This window comes from Ambystoma mexicanum, chromosome 6q (genome assembly GCF_040938575.1).
Source record: "Ambystoma mexicanum isolate Mex_15411 chromosome 6q, UKY_AmexF1_1, whole genome shotgun sequence".
NCBI classification, from domain to species: Eukaryota; Metazoa; Chordata; class Amphibia; order Caudata; family Ambystomatidae; genus Ambystoma; species Ambystoma mexicanum.
The window spans coordinates 1,471,732,389-1,471,746,556 of record NC_090937.1 but is presented as its reverse complement, the minus strand read 5'-3'; the positions used below and the strand labels follow the sequence as shown (position 1 = coordinate 1,471,746,556).

Genomic DNA, 14,168 nt, shown 5'->3' with positions numbered 1-14,168 from the left:
CCTGAAGGTATCTGGGCGCGTTCTAGGTTCATTCAGGTTGCATGTTACAAATACTTAAGACATACATTATTTACAAAACATTATTTACACATTGAGTTTCGTAATATAAGAAAACAGAAATGTACAAAGCTACTTTACAGGATATACAGACCTTTTGTATTCTGAATAGAAATGTTTAAACATTACGTTTCACAACATATTAAACAGAAAATATACAACGCTAAATTACAAGATAAACAGACATCATATTCTGAATGGGAACATTGTTGACAGGCTATATAGTCAGTTATAGATCGCGAGCTAGGAGCCAACTTTTCATATTTCTTCTAAAGCTGAAGGGAGATGGGTCTGTTCTTAAGGTTGCAGGGAGGGGGTTCCAAAGCTGAGCTGCCATGACATGAAAGATGCTTCCCCCTACTTTCTTGAACTTGTAACTAGGGAATTTCAGACCGAACTAATACACGGTCCTAGTAGGGCATGTTGAAGTATTTTTAGCAAAAATGTCGGTGAGATATTTACGGGCTGCATTAGTTAGGCATTTGTGAGTAAGAGTTACAGCTTTAAACTGTATCATATCCTTGACTGAAAGCCAATTCATGTTCGGTCTGATCTCCGAAATGTGTTGCCTTCTTGGAATGCTTAAAGCAGTTCTTTGGGCATCGTTCTGTAAAATTTGAAGTTTGACATTCGGTTTGCTTGAGACCAGAAAATGTCTAGATTCGAGAAAATGTGTGCTCTAGCTAGGGTAATGCAACTGGCTGTAGATGAGAATGGTTTGCGGGCATGCAATAACTTACAAGTATATGCAGTCGCTGAGACTGTAGCATCGACTTGTCTGTGCCAATTCAAGGCAGAGTCTAGGTAGAAGCCCAGCGTTTTTACCTGCTTGGCCACTGAGCTCTATACCGTCAATATTAAATGACTGAAACTGTTTACTTAATTTGCCAAGTATGACTGGTGCTCCCATAAGCAAGAGCCCAGTCTTTTCATCATTCAAACAAGGGCTGTGCAGGGCCATCCAGGTCTTAATGATGAGATAGATTGTGTTCACCATGGCCAAGTCAGTTTCATAATCCCCAGGTAGAGGAATGAGAATCTGGGTGTCATCTGCATGGTTAGCGTAGGTGACACCCAGATAATCTAGGTCAGTGATACGCACAAGCCTTGCGGTACTCCGCAATTTATAGGTGCTGGTTGTGCTGAATCAGAAGGTGAAAAGACTCAGAACGATTGTCTAGAAAGGATTACATCCAAGCCGTAACTTCTGGGGAAAAATAGGCGGCTGTAGCTAAATGCTTGCACAGCACCAAATCGGAGGTGGCAGAGGGGTCCAGTAGCAAAAGGAGGGCAAGTTTCCCTTTGTCCTTTAGGTCATCTATTTGGTTTTTTAGGCAGTTTCCGTGGTGTGTTTCGGTCTAAAGCCAGACTGCCGGAGACCCAGAAGGTTGTTAGTCTCCAAGTAAGTCTGTATCCGGTGGTATGCTTCCTTGGCAATGATTTTTAAAAGGAAAGGGACGGTAGTTATAGGTCTATAGTTCATCGGGATACTTGGGTCAAGTGTGGGCTGTTAGGGAGAATTCTCTGAAATGTGCCAATTCCTCTCTACCTTAGAGACCTCCAGCACTTTTGCTGGGTGTCCAGTTAAAGGATTGACTGTCAAAGGATCGAAAGACAAAGGATCGACTACATTTGCTCGAAATACAATAGGGTCGAACGGTTAAAGGGTCGAAATATATTCGAAACTGTTGGAAATGTAATAATTGCATTAACACTTTTATGTTTCTTTTAAATGTTTATTTGACATAGTTATTGTTGTTCAATTTATTCATTTTTTTTTATTTTGAAACGTTTTTATGTATATGTAGTCATAACATATTAAATAGGTATGCATGCAGTTAACATTCTTAAATATATAAATGCTTTGTTTTACTAAATAATTAAATACATGTAATGCATTGCAACAAGGAAACAAACGTATTATGAACGTATTACATTTTGACCACTAGGTGGTGCGGTTGTATTACTTTTGAAATTTAAAGTCATGTATATTTGTTGTTATCTATGACGTATTACGTCGCGTAGGCCGACGTAGACGCCATTTTTGGAGTCGATCGCGGTTCTGATGCCTGTTGCTCGCGCTCCCAGTTTTAATGGATTTCTGTCTTTTTTTTTCATTAAATGGATTTTTTTTGTGGATTTCTTCTGCATGGATGGCTTTTTTTACTAGAGCAAAGGTTTTTTTTCATGGATTTATGGCTTGGAGTACGCGTTCATGGATTTGGGTTTTTGTTTCCAACGGATCGATTTAGCTTGGATTGAAGTCTTTTTTTTGTTGCATGGATGTTTTTCTTCTTTTCACTGGAGTCATCCTTCTTTACACTATGGAGTTACTATTTGGATATGGTTTCCAGCATTTGGTGTGTGTTTTCAGTGTCCAGAAGTGGCGTTTCTTGGCGCGTTTGTTTTTATTTTTTATTAGCATTGTAAGTTGTATGCTATTGCTTCCAGGAACTGCATAGGTTCTGTAGTTTCAAAACTGCTTACAATGCTTGTGATTCGTTCCTCGTAGTCTCTATTTTGTTTTACTTGTTGGTTGGTTTTCCATGGATATTGTTTGTGACAGTTTTATTTCTTGAGTATTTTGTTCAGATTTCAGGTTGTATATAAAGTGCCATAAGTTCTGATTGTTGGTGTTGAATTCCTCATTTATTTTGCTGTGCCATCCCTCGTGTACGTTGTTGGTTCTAGGCCAGTTTTCTTTTACGGATTTATAGCAATTCCATATGTTTATTTCATATTTTACTTTTCTTCTGGTACCATGTCTTGTTAGTTGACCAATCCACGTGCACTACATATAGTCCATTAAATTGCTTAATTGTTCTTCATGATTTGTATAGTATTCTGATGAAATCAAAGTGTCATAATATTTTACCACCAAAGCTAATGCATATAATTTCTTGATTTGGTTTTGGAATTCTGTGTCCTCTATGTACATTGTCCGTAATCCTAATTTCGGAATTTTTTTCCATAAATGATTGTCCGAAATGAAAAAAAAAAAAAAAAACAGCCCTGAATATTAGTGTCCGGATATCTTTTAGAAAATGCTTTTATTTGTCCTTGCTCAAAATCCATGATTGTTTTTCGTGTTTTTTCTGGCAATGATTCTCTAATTAATATATATAAAGGCTTGAATAGGGAATGTTCCCACCCAAATATATTAAAAATGGGTAATGCACTATGCACTTTAAGGAATTGTTTGCACGTTGCACTCTGTTTCTGTTTTTATGGTAATTGATTTTAAACGGCAAGAATATCATCTTCTTATATGTGAAATAGGTTTCCAAATGAAAATGTAAAATGTAACATGATGAAACATTGATTGTTTGAACCCGTTCAAATATGGCCGATCCGAAATTGTGGCCCACTCAGTCTTCTCTCTATGGCAAACTTCTTGTCACATGGTGGGGTGTTTTTAAACTGTGTTGTTTGTATGGATCACTTATTGTGAACAAGCGGTGAGGTAACCGCGAAACGCGTCCGATTAAGCCATACATTATGGAGCACCACATTTTAGGTGGTTTTTATTGACAGTCATGTGCTATGCATGGTCTGCAAAATAAAGAGGGTATTTTTTCCAATAGAGAATTGATTGCCTGGTGATTTCGTAAGGAACGGGTGGAGTGCCTCTCACTCGGACATATATCTCTGTACAGTTCCTCTAATTTTCCAGGCATTAAAACATAAATTAAAAAGGTATAACTGTCCCATTGATTGTCCCATGAATGCTGTAAAACTGAAGAAATTGTGCTGGACACGATTTAAAAGTAGCGTCGCCATGCCATGTAGTTGAATCCCCCCAAGTGTGTCATATTAAAGTTGTAAAAAAATAACATTTTCTCACTGTTCACATCTAACGTTTTCCACAAAAATTGCTCACCTTTTTCTGTTTTTTGTAAAATGTCTGGTACAATCATATTTACATAAGTTTGAGGTGCCATTGGTAAGTTTTCCTTTTGTTGTTTCTGCCTGTTCACATTCCGTTTCATTAATTTTGTATTTGGCATCTGTGCGGTTACATGTATAGGTAATTTCTCATAAGCTTTGTTTATTAGTGAGCTTGTCGCCTCATTTTTATTCATTTCCACATTTTGTTTTAGCTCATTTATCGTCTTCTTTATTAAGACTGTGGTATTGTCCGGCATATGGTTATGCTCACTAGTTAACCGTATATTCTCCCTTTCGGTTATAGCTCTGCCGGTGCAGTTTAATTTTCTGTAATCCTTGCATTTCCAATAACTTTTGTCATTTCTTGTACATTCCCTGTTGTACACATATCCCTCATATGCCAATTGTGAAGCTCCCATCTGCGACTTTATGAATTCCATATCTGTATGAAATTGTATCTGAAACAGTAAATTTTATAAATTAATTTAACTATTCTGCTATAATGTGCGAACGACTTTCTTATTTCGTATGTTTCATTTGTTTTACTTACCGCTTTATTTCAGTCACGTATACGTTATTCACTCGGTTGTATTTGTTAGCTGCTCTCTTTGTCACCTTCCCTCACGCACTGACAGTTTGTTTTCAACCGTCAGCTGTGCTTATCGTTTCAAAACAAGGTGCTTTACTCTTTATTTCGATGTTGTCCTTTAACCCTTTCTTTAGCTTCATTACCTATTTCAATGGTCGAGCCTTTTGCTTCGATCAAATGACCCGTTTACATTATGTGTATGGGTTGACTTTCGATCCTTTGTTTTCGGTACTTAGCCCTATAACCCTTTTGCTGGACTTTTTAATTTTTAACCTGGAGAGAAAGACCTTTTTCCCCACTCCCTCATGTATTTTACTGTGATTTAAACTGTTTCTTTTGGTTATGGAATCTGACAAACTCCATAGGCATCATCTTTTTACATTATGATACATAGCACCTTCAGTGCAGAGACACAGGGAAATCTTTCAGATTTCCCAAAGATTTAAATACCTTCTCTTGGGTAAACTACTGTTTCCAAGAGCATTAAAGTGAAATTGACTTTACTTACATTTGTAACTTTCTAGACCCAGCGCACACTATCTTACAATAGAGTGCTGGAGGGATTACTTAGTACCACCTTTGTCTAGTTTCTCATTTAACATTTTTACGTTACCCTTTATACAGTTAATGGCTGGTGTAAGTGGTTTACTTTTAACTACCATTGGGAGTTTTTACCGCGGGCTGCGTTCGCCGCTGCAGTAAAGCACCCATGGGTGCCCATTTTGTCAAAATGGCCCCAGTCTTTTTTGCCATTTCTTGTTGGAAAGGTCCTTCAGATTTAATCTGTGCGCCAAACCAGGTTTGGTCCCTTTGTTCGTTTTGTCTTTGGCAGGATTCACGAGTGAAGTCCGCCTCTGGCTCCAGTATGTCAGGCAGGGGCAGGAAGTGCGGGAGGGGCCTGAAACCCCCTGTGCTTAATCCCCTTGGTTACAGGAATGCACCCAAAGGTGTTTGGCCGGCTGGCTGTCCGGCAAGGACAGCCATCCTGCTGTGTGATTGACAGGTAGGCTGGAACAAATGGGAGAAACCTGCATAAAAGGAGAGGCTTTTAGGCTTGGTAAGCAGAGTCGACTACTGGATGAAGGAATCCGAAGAACTTGGAAGAGACGCCTGCTGCAACTCCTGGACTGAAGCCCTGCTGCTGTGCTTAAGCTCCGAATTCACCTCGACTAGAGAAGGCCTGCAAGGAAGACTTCTCCCCTTGAGTTGGTGGGACCAATCAACTCCAAAGTGAACTCGTTTGGACATTGTCTCGAAGCTGGCTGTACTTCCACTGCTGCTGCTGCTGGAATCGAGGTGCCAGGGAGAGGAACACCAAATCGAGTGGATCGCTTTTAAATCAGACCCAAGCATTAGGAAGATCCTCCGAACTTCACTGATGCAAGACTGACCAAGCTGGAGCCACCTCAACAGAGTGCTGGACCCCAGAAGCAAGGAAAGTCTGAATTGATATGCAAGAACCGCGGCGTTGATACTTGCGGTTATACGCAAGGAGCTGTAACACTGAAGTGCCACTGAATTGAAATTTCCCCTCTGCTGTCGCTGACCGTCCCGTTGTATTGCAGGAGTCCCCAGACGTCCTCTCTCTTGTCCCCATGACTGAGGCCCAGGAACAAAAGGATCTGCAGAGCCACCCAGGCAGAGAAGCCAACTGGAACCATTTCTTATAAACAAAGGTGCTGTACAGTCTAAGAGAACTTAACTCTTGCCTTGTAGCATTACTTGTTCTCAGTTGAGACTAGTCTTGGTTGCTCCTTGTTAGGCAAGATTGTTTGCAGTACCCTTTGGGTGCACTACACTAACCCCGACATCCTGGCAATAGGGACCCAACCTTACACAGGTTTGAAGTGCGTCTGAGCAGCCAGGCTTATCTCAAGAGGGGTCAATGTGAGCAGTAATGTTGCGACAGTTTCACAGTATTAGTTATTCAAATAAACTCATACACTGAAGGTTTCTTGATAAAACAATGATTACATTTAATTCACAGTCCGTTATATAAGCCTTCTTCAGAAAGGAGCAATATATGTAACGCATAATACACCCATTGGGGATGGCACACAGACACTGTTAGGGAGCATTATCATAAATGTGCTAATTCCCTTCACCTTAGAGACATCCAGCAACTTTGCTAGATTTTGAGGACTTAATTTTTTTACCTGGAGAGCGTGTGAGCCTTTTTTCCCCACTCCCTCATGTATTTTGAATGTGATTTTCTCTTGTGTTTTTTGATTAGGGAGTTTGACAACTCCATATGCATCCTCTTCATTTGTGTCACACAGCACCCTCAGTGTAGTGACACAGGGAAGTCCTTTAGGCTGTCCCAAGGTTCAAATACCTTCTCTGGGATAATACATGCATTACTTATCGTAAAAGCATTTCTGATGGTTGCATCTGCTTAGATTCACATACTGTGCATATGGTCCGACATCCAGTGGTAAGCGCAGAGTATTGCATCTTGTTCTTTCAAGAATCAAAAGGGGACGTCGACATGGGCGAGCCTGTAACACTATCCCTACGTGACGTGTAATGTACCCAAGATCGCTCACGCATCAAGGTCCCTCGATGGTATTTTTTCTACCCAGAGGGAGCCGTGTGACTATTGTGAGCGAGTACAGAAAAGAGAGAGCAAGTGGTAAGATGTCTATGTTCCTTCCATCTAAAAGGGGAGGAAGGGTGGGCGCATGTGAATCTAAGCAGATACAACCATCAGAAATGATTTTACGGTAAGCAATGCATGTCTTCTGATGTTTGTTAATCTGCTTAGAATCACATTTTGTGCATTGACTAGTGAGCAGTACCCAGAGTTGAAGGTGTGTTGTGAGAAGGAACAGTAGTGAAAAGATGTCTTAGTACTGCCTGTCCCACCTGAGAATCAGACCTACAATGAGTTCCTAGGCAATAGTGTTTTTGTAAAGGTGTGTACAGAACTCCAGGTTGCCGCTTTGCAAATGGACTCAAGGGGAACATTTGCAATGAATGCTGTGGACGCCCCAGTGCCTCGAGTGGAATGCGCTCTAGGCTTGAAGGGCAGGAGTGTAGCAGAGTGTAATGCATTTGACAATCCATCTCTTCCTGCCGCCACCGAAATGAAAAACTGATTAGTTTTTCTAAGTGGTCGAGTTCTTTCCATGTAGAACATGACAGCTCTGCATACATCCAGTGTGTGCAGGGTTCTTTCTTCCAGATTTGAAGGATTTTGAAAGAACGTTGGTAGTTCTATTGACTGGTTCACATGGACCTTTGAAACAAATTTAGGTGCAAATCTAGGGTGAGAGCGCAGAACCACCTTGTCTTTGTGAACTGTTACGAAGGGATCTACGATCGAGAGTGCTTGTAGTTCACTTACCCTCCTGATGGAGGTAATTGCTATTCAAAAAGCAATCTTAAGGGTGAGGTCTTTAAGACTTGCCAAGTGCATGGGCTCGAATGGAGCCCCCATAAGCGTAATCAACACCACGGTTAGGTCCCATCCGGGAGCTGGGTTAGAAATGGGAGGGTGAATTCTTTTCACTCCCTCCATGAAAGCTTTAATAACTGGTATCTTCCACCATGACACTTTCTGTTCTGATGTAGTGTAGGCTGAAAGTGCAGCTAGGTGCACCTTTATGGAGTTTAAGACCAGGCCTGAGTCAAGTAAATTAATTAGGTATAACAATATGTGTGTGGGAGAGCAGTTAATCGGGTTAATGCTCTTTGAGTTGAAGATGACAAACCGCTTCCATTTACTGGAATAGCAGTATCTGGTGTTCGGCTTTTTTGCTTCCCTGAGAATGTCCATACTCTGAGGGAGTTGCAGGTGTCCAAACTATGACCTCAGGAGCCAGGCCACTAAGTTCAATGTATGCGGGCATGGGTGAAGCGTCTCCACTCTGTCTTGCGACAACATGTTGTACGGGCAGGCAGTTTAACTGGAAGAGATGGGGACATCTCCACCAGATGAGCGAACCAGAGATGGCGGGCCCACATGGGGGCCCACCAGTATCATCTTGACTGGTTCCGGGTGCATCTTCTGCACGATCTTGTTGAGAAGGGGAGTCGGGGGGTGGGGGGAAAGCATAGACATTTCCCTGACCAGGTTATCCAGAATCCGTTCCCCTTGGAACGGTCCTGGGCGTACCTGGATGCGTAATCTTGACATTGAGCGTTCTCCAGAGTTGCGAACAGATCTCTCTCTGGTAAGCCTCATTCTGCGAAAACTTTGGAGAATAGGTCTCCGTGTAATCGCCATTTGTACTCCCTGGGCAGCGGAAAGTCTCTGCCAAGTATGTCTGCCAGAAGATTGAGTTCCCCTGGAACATGTTCTGATAACAGGAACATGTTGCGTTTGAGAGCCCACTTACAAATGTTCTGGGGCAGTTTGGACAGCCCTGGAGAATGAGTGCCCCCTTGTTTGTTCAGATAGTAAATGGCGTGGTGCAGGTTTATGTGGTTGGATGCGATGTCTGACGACCAAACTATTTGTTGAAACAGGTAAGCTCCCCATCCTGTAAGAGAAGCGGCTGTGGTTAGAGTGGCTTCCACTGCGCGGGTGGTAAAGGATTTCCCTTTCAAGAGGTTCTCCCTTGACCACCACTGCAGTGAGAGAACGAGGGCCGGCAGTCGCAGTCGCATAGCCTTGCGTAGTCACCTCTCGACTGGCTACATACTGAGGGCTCTGAAACATGTTTTGGACCCTCTCGTTGGAGGGGAAGACTAGGCCATCCTTTCTTCAAATTAGAGCCCCTAAGAACCGATTGACCTGACTGGGGTCTACGCTGGATTTCTTCTCGTTGATAGAGCATCCCAGACTGAATCAAAGATCTATCGTCTTTTGGGTATTTGACAGACATGTTTCGTAAGAGTCCCCGGTTATGAGCCAGTCATCGAGGTAAGGGTAGACCGGGATGGATTGCATGTGCAGATGTGCTGCTGCCACCGCTAGTACTTTTGTAAATACCCTTGGTGCAGATGCTATGCCGAATGGTAGTACTTTGAACTGATAATGCTTGTCCTGTATCATAAATTTGGAGGTATTTTCTGTGCGCTGGCAACATCAAAATATGAAAGTATGCATCGTTCATGTCCAGTGCTGGCATGTAATCCCCCCGTGATAGCAGTGGAATTACTTCCTGTAGTTGAACATGCAGAACCTTTGTGGCTTTACAAACTTGTTCGCTGGGTGCAGATTTAAAACAGGGCGCATGGTTCGATCCTTTTTGGGTACACGGAAGTACACTGAATAAATACCTTTTTTTACCTGTGGCAGAGGTACGATATGGCTCCTTTCTCCTGTAGTGCTTCTACTTCCTGAAGAAGAATGCGAAGATGGTCTGGTGTCAGTTGCTTGTGGAGGTCTGAATGTTGGAGACCGGTTGAACTCTATACAGTAACCGTGGGCCACAGTCTTTAGCACCCACTGGTCTGTAGTTATCTCCTCCCATGCCTGAAGAAACGAAGTTAGCAGGGCCCCGACCGGAGAGGCATGGGAGGTGACCCAAATCTTCTGGTCATTTTGAACCTGAGGCCGGGGAGCCTCTGGGGGTAGAGATCCGGCCTCTTCCTTTGCCATGGCGTTGACCCCTTTGGAGATAGAGGGTGGTGTATCCGCCATTTCCCTGTGTAGAATTCCAATGGTTTCCCGATGAGTATTGTTGTTGAGAGAAGCGTTGGCCACGAAAAAGCTGTTTGGACCCAGATCCTCTTCTTGTAAAGGGTCTTTAGGTAATCGGGTCCAGAATTTTTAAGGTGCCATGCTCCTTTTTTGCGGTTTCAAGGGCCTCCTCTACCACCTTCCCAAACAGGTTGGATTCTTCCACGGGTTTATTAGTGACGCTTGCGTCTCTGGCTTGAATCCTTAATTCCGTAGCCAAGCATGTCTTTTCAGGAGTATGCCCTGAGCCAGGGATGGACCACCCGTTTCTGCGGAATCCAAAGTATTCTTAAGAATGCTCTGGTTCACCTGTCTGCCTTCAGTGACAGTGGTGAGGAGACGAGTACGTAGGGGTTCGGGAACCTCCTGTAGGCCTTCCTGTAGTAAAGCCCACTGGGCATCGGCGTAACTGGCCAACAAGGTTTTATTGCTGGCAATGCGCGTTGAGAACGCGGCCGCAACCATGCCCTCGTCGACGGGACAGTGGATGCCCCCTGTGCCAGTGGCAGGGAGGCAGCCGATGACTGGACCGCCGTCGACGAAGACTTCGCAGGTGGTTTCGGAGGTTCCGCTTTCTCCACACTGTGCCCGCTTTTACTGGACTCTCGACTCGTGGTCGATCTGTGATGATCGCCAGAGGAGGGTTTCCTTTCCTTCTCATGCTTTTTTGATGAGGATGATTTCTTTGCCGAGGAGTCTCTAGTGGAGTGACTTCCAGACGACTTTTTCCGACGGTCTAGATTTCTTCGGCGGTGGTTCCGACGAAGCCGCGCGGCGTGATGTTTTCGCCGACTGTGTGGAGCCCACATCCGAGGGGGGGGGGGTATGCCCCCGCTCCATCATTCAGCCATGCCACCAGGCGTCGGTTCCGGTCTTTGAGGGTTTTTTGAGAAAACCCCTTGCATATGTCGCAGGTATCCGCCGAATGGTGAGGGTGGAGGCAATATATGCAGTCCATATGTCCGTCCCCCTCGTAAACCTTTTTTAAGCCACATGTCGCGCATGGACGGAACAGCGCTTTACCTGGCACAGAGGACATTACTCGAAATCCAATGACGCAACCTAGTACAAAACAGTAGGAGAACACGAGGAGATCCCACTACTTTGGAGACGGTTGAAATCTGAAGGGGAACCGCGGGGGCGGGCCTCTTATACGGAGACGGCCTACGTAGGCGGGTCCTAAAAGGACGTAGATAGGAAACAAAAGTGTTGGAAGTTTTCCTATTGGAAAAGGCTATATATGTGTACCGAGGGGTCCCAGTCTGACGACGGGGAATATTCTAAGCATGTGAATCCATGAAAAATCCAATGCTGGAGAAGCCCAATGTCGGGGGTCGTGTGTCTATCGAGTGCAATGTCTTCCGCGGAACGAATCCGGCCAAAAGCTCCTGGAGCCTCCTAAGGACACTCCAGAAGCAGGAAAACCCTCACCAGAGTCCTGGACCGGAAGAGCAAGAAAAGTCCAACCGGGGATATTCGTTCTCCATCAGCGCTGTTTGAAAGGCACTGAAACCACGAAGAGCCGCTGAATCGAAGAAAATCTGTAGCTGACAAAGTCCTCTAGAGTACTGCCGCAGGAGCCTGCCAGATGTCCTCCCTCTTGTCCCCACAACTGAGGCCCAGGAACAAGGGTCTGCTTGGCTGTAGCAAGGAGGAATCAAGCTGGAACACCTTCAAACCAGTGGCACTGTGGAGGCCTGGGGCACTTACCATACTGCCATAAGTGGTGCTTTTCACTTGAGAAGTGCACTGGCTTAACTTTGATCTCAACTCCCCCTGCACAGGCTTAACAGCTTCTGAAAGACTTAATCCAAGAAGTGCACCAGAACTATTGACCGTTTCCATTTGACGTTGGCTGTCCAGGCTCCTTAAAGGCACCCTTCTGAATACATTGACTTTGGTATTGCTTGTCCCCTCAAAGGTTGTAATTTGTTGAAAACTTTTACTGCTAAGAATCAGAGGATTCAAACTGCCTTCACATTATTATAAAGTATGTTCCAGTCTATTTCCCTAACCCATCCCACTGACACAAAGAGTCTAAAAAATAGATTTGTGTTCAAGATAAATGCAATACTATCATACCATCATTGTTATTGAAGTCACTTCAGGGTGTAGGAGATATGTACTAGCATGACCAAAAAGTATTCACCAAGTTTGACTTTGTAAAGTGATTCCAAAGTTTGCTTGACTGTTACAATTGCCTTTTTTTCAACAAAAAGAAGAATGCTGAACTAAAATTAATGTGTAAATAAATATTTATAACTGAAACCATGACAGTGGTCATCTGTACAGCTCATACTTACCCCTCTTGAGATCGGCCTGGCTGCTCAAGCACTACCAACTTGTGTACAACAGACCTATACCAAAAGGTGGGTTACCCAATACCAAGCAGATAAATCTTGTGTAGTCTCACAAGTACAAATGGCATCGAATTAGATCTAATGCATTTTGGACAACAAGTCTATCGTCAGAGACCAAGATCTGTCTGTCTATCGATCTTATGTCCTCTTTGCTGGAGGCTCAAGAAAAGCTCAATTTCAACGATTTAGCCATTCAGTATCAACATCTAACAATTCTAAGGTTATGGGAGAAAGCAGCATCAACAGCAAGGCTGTTCATGTATTTACGTGAAGAGTCCTTGCAGTTCTAACAACTCAGTCAGGATACAGTTCACATTCCTCTCTTGGCTCGCAGTGCATAGTGGGTCTCTCTCGCTACAGGACCATACTATATATTTACTCTAATTGTTGTACAATTAGCGTTGTGCCCAATCACATACATCTAAACTCACAGCGTAACTAAGCCTTTGAATACCATGTAGTCAAGTTAAAGTTTGCTCTATACATGCAACATGTCAGTTTTAATTACCTTTGTTTTCCTTGTTCACATTTCCATTTGTTAGATCAGCTAGCCAGCTTAGGGGACTAGAGTTCAGAGACGCTGGTTTACTGTCAACCTCTGGTTTTAAGGTAGGCGCACAACTAGAAACTACTGGATCATGGCCTGCACATTTCACAGTTTGTGTGGTCACAGATGGCAGGGTTGTGGATTTCTCAGTAGAGACAGCTTCCTAAAAAAAAAAAGGAAAATAGAAAAACCTTGCCAAAGATGCTCAATAGGTTGGCATTAACAAACAGAAATCACTCTGACGTTATGTGGTATTTTAAGTGGGCAGACATGGTTCTGCACATACTTCCAAAGTGCACAAAAAGTTCAGAAATTAGCAGACAATTTCAGGCCATAGATTCACAAAAATAATTTTCTAAGTAACATTAGGACAGGAATTTATAAAACGATATCTTGGGCAATACATCAAATCTAACTCTTAGTACAGGCCTGTACCACTCAGTAAAGGGGTAGCTAAGGCAGTGTAGACAGGCTTATTTTAGGAGGGAGAGAGGGATGTAGGATGTTACTAATAACTTGTAGCATACATCTAGTCCAAAGAAACACATTGTAAAAATAAATATATATTTTATATACACAGGCAAAGAAATTCTTAAGAAAGGTAAGTACTATTTTAAGTCATAAACATAAATACTAATGGTAAGCAAACCAAAGTATACACTTTGAATGACAGTAGGCTATTCAAGTTAAGTAAATACCTATTTGTAGTATACTATATCACGTATTCTGTTTCAGGAATTATTCAGTTATACCACTAACATTGCAAGTAAGTACTTGGCCCGTTATGTTAGTTTTCAGTTTCAGAAAAATACAATTACACTACCAACTTTACAGTTTTTCTGAAGTCCAACTAAGGGCTTAGCAAAACCATTCAACGGAGTCAGTACAAGACACCACTCTTAGTATAAGGCTGTACCACCAGAGTTCAGGGTAGCGTAGACAGAGCAGCCAGACTATCTTAGAAGGGAGAGAGGGCTGTAGAATCAGTACAAATGAAATTTTAATACAAATGGTCCAAAGAAACACTGAAACACTATGTATCGTAAAATTTAAATACTAGTAGACACAGATAAATCTTGGAGGCAATGAGTACTATCA

At 42.9% G+C, this 14,168-nt stretch overlaps 1 protein-coding gene across 1 annotated transcript in view; it reads right to left on the bottom strand.

Annotated features, from left to right (window-relative positions):
* KDM3A (lysine demethylase 3A) overlaps positions 1 to 14,168 on the bottom strand; it is a 331,646-nt gene that overhangs the window by 208,010 nt on the left and 109,468 nt on the right. Inside the window, exon 16 of the mRNA XM_069632181.1 lies at positions 13,032 to 13,233. Within this exon, the coding sequence (XP_069488282.1) occupies positions 13,032 to 13,233 (202 nt within the window). The remainder of the gene's footprint in view (positions 1 to 13,031; positions 13,234 to 14,168) is intronic.